At 41.1% G+C, this 8,735-nt stretch overlaps 1 protein-coding gene across 1 annotated transcript in view; it reads right to left on the bottom strand.

Annotated features, from left to right (window-relative positions):
• Positions 1-553: 553 nt before the first annotated feature.
• LOC108571488 (cilia- and flagella-associated protein 43-like) overlaps positions 554-8,735 on the bottom strand; it is an 8,257-nt gene continuing 75 nt past the window's right edge. Inside the window, 8 exon segments of the mRNA XM_017933544.1 lie at positions 554-1,125; positions 1,414-2,278; positions 2,584-3,009; positions 3,566-3,849; positions 4,160-4,954; positions 5,570-6,213; positions 6,603-7,350; positions 8,253-8,735. The exon segment at positions 8,253-8,735 is cut by the window's right edge and continues 15 nt beyond it. Coding sequence (XP_017789033.1) covers positions 554-1,125; positions 1,414-2,278; positions 2,584-3,009; positions 3,566-3,849; positions 4,160-4,954; positions 5,570-6,213; positions 6,603-7,350; positions 8,253-8,735 — 4,817 coding nt within the window.

Below are 8,735 nucleotides of genomic sequence, written 5' to 3'. Positions count from 1 at the left end.
ACCGCCTTCAAAAGCTCGCGGGCAATTATCGAAATTACGCGGTTCGATTTCTTTTTGTTAATTTCGTCTATCTCGTTGCTTAATGATCTACTGATGTGGTCAATGGCTACCTCACTGCTTTATTTCCAACTCAGTTCCTGAATTTTAATCATTTAGTAACATGATCTCATAAAGACTCAAGTCACAAAATTAAAAAAAAAAGGTTACAAATGAAAGAACACATTTCACATAAATGTCCTTAATAAAATAAGTGAAATAAATATATTGCTTCCTAGTTGTAATAAAATATCCAATACCACGTTTAATTCCACATTATTACCTCATATTCTCACATACAAACAACCTAACCTCAAAAAATTTAAATATTTTAAATAAAGCATTAAATTTCACATAAATTTTCTTAATAAAATATCAAACACCACGTTTAATTCCACATTATCACCTCATATTCTCACATACAAACAACCTAACCTCAAAAAGAGCACCACAATACATCAATGAAAATGCTGCAAAAAAAATTCTTCCATGAAAGAAGAAATATACAGAGTGACCATTAACAAGGACACGTTCCCCTAGGAGATTTGTCCTTCCTGTCCCCCTTAGCCTCATCATCGAGCATCCTGAAATTGAAGGTCGGATACCGCTTGAGCCTAAGGAGCTCATGCTCGGTCTGCAGCTCGATCAGCTCGGCGTAATTATCCTGCAGCTTCTTGATCAGTTCGGATCGGCGCATCACCATCCACAGCTTCCTCTCCGCGTGCTCCCGCTGCCTCTCCTCGCCGATAAGATCGCGCCGCTGCTCCATCTCGCACCTCGCCACGTTCATCTCCAGGATCTGCTTATCGAGCTCGTCGTTCTTGCTCCTGAAGGCCTCGATATCCTTCTGGATCGCTTGGAAACGTCCACGGTGGCCCTCGACCAGCTTCTCGAACCGTTTCCTATTCGCCTCGATGGCGTCGTTCAGCTGCTGTGGCGTCTTGTCGTCTGGCAGACCTCTTACCTTTCTAGTCAGATAACGTTGCATCTCTTTCGTGACTGTCACCGATTCTGTGAAGCGAAGATCCTCTTCGAGGTCTTCTAGCTGCTTCTTCTTACACTCGTGTTGCCATTCTTTCAGTAGAGTACCTGATATAGGAGTAGGATAGTATGAGTGGTAATTTAACGTTGTTTGAATAGTTGGTGGAAGTAATTTTGTGACGTCGTGAATTAAAGTATAAACGGTGACATCGATTTATCGTGAATTGGTTCATTGGTAAGAATTAAGTTGTCAGGGATTAAGGTGCAGAGAAATTTTTAAAACTTCTATACATATAAACATGTGAACACTGTCGAGACATTTTGAATATATCTCCGATATAGGTTATGTTTATTCACAACACGTCTCGTGAATTTTAAGTGAAACAGGACTAGTACCTCTCTGGAAACTCAACAGACGAGACAAAGCCTCCAACATGCACTCTCCAGCGGCTTTAATCAGTTTATTCACAGATTCGATCTCAGTCCGCGAAACAAGTATCGCATTCGCGGTATCGTCTACGTCTCCCATAAAATCGATCTCCACCTGTCCCATCTTCAACACTAACTGTATTTCCACATCGAGCTCCTCGATCACTTGACGTTTCCTCATTTCTGTCAAATTTTTCTTCATACGCTCCACGTCAGCCTTACACTTCTCGATTTTCTGCTCGAATCCAACAATCAGACTCTCTACATCCATTACTTCCATCTGCTTTCCCTTGATCCTCAGTTCCACGTCTATCTTCTGACGTCGCAGACGAACTAACTGCTCCCAATGGGGGCCTTCTATAATCACGGGAAGATTTTGGCGTCGAACGTCCAACTGATGCAACACTCTCAAGTACTCCTTGCACTCGGTCGGTAAATTAGTTGGCGTGGTATGGTGTAGCACGTGGTAACCTAAATCGTAAAATTCCGACGCTTGGAGATTCTTCAAGCTCGTCCTCGGTCGACGATTGTATTGACGTTCGAGAACTTCTACGTGCAGTTTGTGCAAAGCTGAGAACTCGGCTTTGAATTTTCTGCCTACGGATTTCTCCTTGTTCAAGGCGGACATGTATTTGATAATTTGTTCTTTGAGAACGTCGCGAAAGGTTTCTACGTGATTGTGCAGTATAGTCTCATATTCTTGTTTCTCCAAGATTCGTTTCTTCAGCTCGTCTTCCTCTTGCAGGGATTTCATTCGACGGTGGATCAGCATCCAGCCACGAATGTAACGTAAGTAGAGTTGATTTCTCGCGGATTCAATCTCCATTTTTAACTGTGAAATCGTCGAAGTAGAAATGTTATCGTTCAATGCAAATTATATTAGAACTTTCATTTACAATGTTTCGAGGGTTGTTTAAAATAAAGACGAACGAAGTGTATATCGCATGTCTCAAGAATAAGTGAATCTAACCTAAAATCAACTGAAGTGTCACTTGTTGAAAGCTCATACCAAAGTCAGTGAAATTGCAGGTTAGGTTTTAAACAATAATTTCATTGCTCTGTATTATTATAAAAATATCGAATGATAAAAGTAACGAAGCTAACAAACATTCTTCTTACGTTAACAAATAAACTTACACGAAACAGATCGTTTAGTTTCCCATTGAATTTGTCAATACCCTCCTGTAATAATCCCATGACTCTCCCATACTCCGCCTCAAGCATCCTCTTGTAACGTTCTCGTTCCTCTTGCAGAAATTGAACATCCTTTTCGTACTGTTTCACCGCAAGGATATCCTCTGCCGTGTAGTCATCCGGTTTCTTCTCCAGCATACACGCAGGCTTGGGCACGTCTATCTTGATGGTGTCCTCCCATCGGACCTCCAGCACGCCGTCCATCATCGCCATCAGTGCACGCTCGCGAAAGTCGTCAGCCAGCAACAATAGCCTGATTCGCTCTTCCTCCGCCGCCTGCTTGTCCAACAGTTCCTGCTGCGACGGGGAAATGTACGGTTTCGCCTTCACCTCGTGATCCTGCACCTTGATAATGCTCTCTGGCCTCTCCTACGCGCGAAAAAGAAGCTCAAGGGGCCCGCTTCGTTTCAGAGTTTACGAGCCTGTCGATCTAAGGTGATTATTAAGAGATCGGTGGAATGATTAGTGTGCGGTGTGGGTGATTGTGGGCATGGGAGTTAATGGCGAATAAAAATTTCGTAGAGGTTAGGTATGTGTGTGATGTATTAGCATTAGATCTTCTGTTTTTTTTAATGTGAGAATTATTGCGAGAGTGTTGTGGTTTTGGAGGTTAGGGAATTGTTGGATGAAGTTTTATGTACTTAACGATGTCAGAAGTTTTACTTGCTTATAATTTATGCAGTGTGAGTGATTGTGGATGGGAGTCAATGACAGTCATTCTTAGTTTTACGAAGGCAATAAATATATACTTAACGTTGTCTCGCTTTAGTAATAACTAAAAGGATTTGTTAGGTTAAGTTCTCTTTTTTCTACTATATGATTTCTGAATATTATCTACTAAATATTAATCAATTACTTAATCTGTAAAATTATATCTGTAAAAATATCTGTAAAAATCTCTTTTTGAAATGATTTAAATAGTGACCTGCCAGTGCCATACAGGATCAGTAGGAATACGCGGCACGTGTCGACCAAACATGGTCCTCAATTCAGAGTCTATGTAATGTATCCTTTCGATCCTCTCGCGTATCACGTTCATCTCTCTCTCCTTCAACGCGTACACTTCGTCGAACGTCCGGTTGAAGTAAGCTCGGAGCTTCTCGCAGTCGTGCAACAGCAATCGACTGTTCACCATCCCCTGACTGAAACCGTAGTACCCTAACTGAGAGTAGTATGGCGACGGCTCGATGAACCAGTGTGTTGTCGTTCCTTTAAACAAATGTACAAGGGAAAAAATGAATTTTCTTAAATTCAGTTTTCAATAAAAAAAAGTTATAATTCTTAAACTCATATATTTCACTTAACCTCAAAATACTATTCATATTTTTTCTAGGTGAAAATTCACTCACACTTTAATAGCAAACTTTTACTCTGTTTTTCATTCATTGTTGAATCTGTATTGATTTAAAAGTGTAAAATTTAATGACAAAACTTTGAATTAGAGCCTGGATGAGAATTCACCTAGAATTTCAGGGTTAATGAAAGTGCACTATTGGAATGTTTAAATGGACATTCAAACCTTCCATTTTCCTCTGCATCTGAATTTCTTCCTCGTCAACTTCCCTCTCCTCTTCATCGTCCAGCAACAGATTAATTCTCCTGTCTTCTTCACGAAACAGCTTCATCTTCTTGTTCACCTCAACCTGAAGCTCCTCTTCGGTGTAGATCTTCCAAGGCTTGAAAGTTTCGTCCTCCACGATACCATAAGCTGTCTCCTTGCAGAATTTCGCCCATTGAACATGCTCCTCTGTGTACGGCTCTTCAGCAACCGTTGGATAATTCGTAACCTGCTTCTCGTCAAAAATAGCGAACAGACTTTTACCGAGAATTTTCTGGGGATCCCAGAAATTCTCTCGAATCCACTTGGACACTCTCTGCGTCTCAGAAATATTGTGCTCGAGTTCCAACCGCAGATTTTCACACACGTCTCGACCAGCTTTAATCTTTTGGTCACGACCTTTTATATCCAAATCGAAAGCGGCCACTGGAAGTTTCTCTATTTCTGGACTGGCTTCGTTAGCGTCCAATAATTTCTTCACTTTTCCACGTAGAACATCGAAGTCCTTCAAAATGGCGGTCTTCTCTTCTCTGCATTTTTGCTCCTCTTCTTTTATTTGTATTTCTTCCCTCCAATCTATCCATGTTTTGTTCTCGTCCTTTTCAGGGTCGGGAAATTCGTACGTTGGACGTTTCAGAATATCGTTCATCGCAGAATCGAGGCTAGCGTAGTCGGAGGAGATCTTCTTCTTGTACTTCTCGTAGAGGCCGTGCTCCATTTTGTAGACGCAGTGAGATTCGGTGGTAGAGGGCGACACTGGTTGCTCCTGTGCTGAAAAAGGAAAAGGAAAGGTTAGTTTAGGTTAGGAAAAAAGAATAGTCGTATTTGTTGACTTTTTAAGAGCATAGTAACGCGTGGAATTTATTAAGTAACTTTGTTATTACGCTAACCTAATGTAATTTACTAATTTCATAACCTAGCTTAAACCTTTTTTAGGTTATGTTATTAAATTTTGGATTTCTTTCGAAATTTCTTTCTTTGTAGGCTGTGAAAATTTAATTAAACGAAGATCTTGAATGTTTATGGTCCCAATTATACGAGACACCCTGTACATCAACAATCTTTCTTAATAATATATTGGAAAAGTTCCTGTTCTGACTTTGTATTACAATTTCTTTCAATGTGCTTGGAATTAACAATTTATCTTATACAGGGCGTTCTCAAAAACAAAGTGATTAAAATATAGAGGGTGTTCCAAAAACACAAGTGCATTAAAATACCATACAATGTGTTCCAAAAATAAGTTACAGCTAAGATATTAATAATTTGCCACGTACATGGTGTTCCAAAACTAAATCGCATTAAAAATTACCACAAAAACACCACAGTGTCTCTTCAAATTTACCAAACTCCCGTTCACAGAAGAAACACAAACCTTTTTATCGTAACTGACGGTTTTCGTCGCTACCAACGAGCCATTGGTCCCCAGGCACACGATCAAATCCCCCTGTCTGTTCGCCATGGCCTTCACACTGCCTAAATCAGATCTATGGTGCGTCATAAGTGTCGCCGTCACTTTTCGTACGCTCTTATCCCTCACAACGACCAATCCATCCAAAGCAACAGTCGTGATCCACGTTCGATCAACATACAAGGTGGCCAATTTAACGAAGTGTCCAGTTGCTATCGCGTCTTCCAAAATTACAGTCTTAAAATCTTGCAGTTTCTGTACTCGAAGCTGACGAGACACGTATGGTGTTCCTATGAGGGACATAGGATTTCCAGGGACGTGCCACAGCGAACGATAAGCGCCGGGAAGTGTCAAAATGTGAATAAAGCGCGTGACTAGATTTTCCTCTTCCGAAACTTCGAACAGTTGCAATTGTTGGCCTTCAGAGGGATGTTTGGAGCTTACGTAGAGGACCAGGACTCTTAGCTTTCTGTAGCCCTCGAAGATTAGGAGATCGGCGATGCTTCGATCGACTTTTATCAAGGTTTGCACCGTGTACATTTTGTCGCGCTGCAGGCTGATGCAGTAGCAATTTCCGGTCTCTTTTTCAGCGGCCACAGCGAATCTGTGGGCGTTGTAATTCCGGGTGGAATTATTTTGCGAACGAAAAGATTTATGTAATAAATGTAAATAATAATTTGTGTAAATATTTACAATGATAACTTTTTAAAATTGAAAATTTTTAATTAATTCTTGAAAATTTAAGTTAATTAATTCTCTAAAATTCAGAAAATTATTCTTGAAAATTTAACTTAATTAATTCGCTGAGATTCTGAGATTCAAAAAATAATTCTTGAAAATTTAACTTAATTAATTCTTCAAAATTGAAAAATTACTTCCACAATATTCTTCACAATTAGAACAAAATTAGTATCATTATTTTCACCATAAATTCTCCAACAAAAGTCTTCACATTTCCATCCAAATCTTACTTCTAAAAAAACACACACTCACCTCCCAGGATAGGAGAACTTAATCAAATCCACAGAACTCTCCTGCACCCTCAACTTAGCCACAACCCTAGGTTCCTCAGGCCGCACCAAACTCACAAAAACCAGCTCACCCTTCACAGTTCCCAAAACAACGAAAGGAAAATCAGGATGAGAAGCCTGACAAGCGATCTCACTATCAAGATCGAACTCCAAACTCGCCACAGTCGATCCTTCGTAACATTCCACGATCATCAACTCCTTGGTCTCGCAGGTAAGAACAAGATGGTGGCACCATGGATAGACAAAGTCGACGAACCTATACGCAGCCCCTAAATCGAGATATTTATCGATCCTAGGCGTTCCACTCTCCCCCGAGAAATCCAGCTGCATCAAATATCCCTCGGTAGTGAAATAAAAGAATTTGTCGTTCAGAAAAGGATGAACCACGAGAATACGCGGTTTTGTTTCCGATTTCAGGTGCCACTCTGTCCTCCAAGTGTCTGTCCTTGGATTTCTCTTGAGGAAACGAATCTGACAGAACGTCGTGCGTAAAATTATGCCGTCTCTGAACCATGCGACTGCAGGTGCCTCGATTTCCAGGCAAACTCCGCATCTTTGGGAGAGAATGATGCGATAGACGTTGCTTCCGTCGTTGTTGCTGAGAAATACGTGGCCCTCGACGTCTGTGATGGCCAACAGAGGTTCTCTGGACGTTGGACACCAGTCCACCCATATGATTGGCGAGTCCTTTGGGAGCCTCACCTCGTGATCTAGCGATAGAGGGTTGGGGTGATTTATCGGAGAGGTTGAATCGAGGGTAGGAAGTGGTTCCGGTGATTTGTGGTTTGGATAGTGGTGGTAATCGAAATTGGTCAGATTTTTGGGACGACAGGAGCTAATGTGGAAGGAAATTGAAATTATTTCTTGTGTTATTTTTTTTGGGGGGGGGGGGAAGTTTAATTTTAATTTGACGAGGAAGAAGATAAATTTGTGCGAGTTAAATTATTAATTAGGTTCTTTTTTATTTTGGAGCTCCTTATAGTCCATTCTATATTGGGAATCGTGAGTTGGTTTCGTGACATTACTTTGGCGTGAATTACTTTGATGTGAGTTACTCTGGCGTGAATTACTTTGGCGTAAATTACTTTAGCGTGGATTACTTTGACACGAATTACTTTAGCGTGAATTACATTAGCGTGAATTACTTTGGCGTGAATTACTTTGCCACTAATTATTTTGGCGTGAATTGCCTTAATGTGAATTACTTTAGCGTGAATTAGTTTGACACGAATTGCTTTAGCGTGAATTACTTTGACACGAATTACTTTAGCGTGAATTACTTTGGCGTGAATTACTTTGATGTGAGTTACTCTGGCACTAATTATTTTGGCGTGAATTACTTTAGCGTGAATTACTTTGACACGGATTACATTAGCGTGAATTACTTTCACAGAATTACTTTAGCGTGAATTACTTTGACACGAATTACTTTGGCGTGAAATTAATTAGCGACCCAGAAATTTCAAATTAATCTACCACGTCGAATCACTATAAAACAGACTTAACCGTAGAAACCAAAATCCGTAGAAACAAATATCCTTCACAAATTATCTCAACTTAAGTGAAACTTCAGCTCACCGAAATCACCCAAAATCGGGAACCACCTGCTCACCTGTCAAAATGGCGACTCTCCCAGAGACTTCCACCTCCCAAGTGTACAACTTCCCGCAAGTTTTTCCCAACTGAGCAACAACGGCGGGTCCAATTTGCGTGATCCTCAAGATCTGTCCAACTTCATCGCGGATAAAAGTATCGACGCTGATGATCTTGTCTCCAGTTTTCCAGTTCCACAGCGACATCCTAAAATGCGGAAACGATCCAACGGTGACGATGTGATCCCCTTCGGTGAAAGCGGTCGCGACGAAACCAGATGGACATCCTCCGGAGCATTCGGAGATCTTCGTCATCGAGGGATAAGCGTAAGTCAAGATTCTCGGTTGATTGAGTCGTTCGGTGAACGCGAGAACCGGAAGTCTGGCGTGCGAGGACAGACATTTCGCGCCTTCGCCGGTGTCGTGGTTCCAGCACCAGTAAAAGCTCTGTCTCTTCTTCGCAACGTTGAGAAACACGATGTGAACACCTGAACACCAAGCCA

This window comes from Habropoda laboriosa, unplaced genomic scaffold (assembly GCF_001263275.1).
Source record: "Habropoda laboriosa isolate 0110345459 unplaced genomic scaffold, ASM126327v1 scaffold40, whole genome shotgun sequence".
Taxonomy (NCBI): Eukaryota; Metazoa; Arthropoda; class Insecta; order Hymenoptera; family Apidae; genus Habropoda; species Habropoda laboriosa.
Note: the sequence above shows the minus strand (reverse complement) of the source record. Positions and strands in the feature narration are given on the sequence as shown.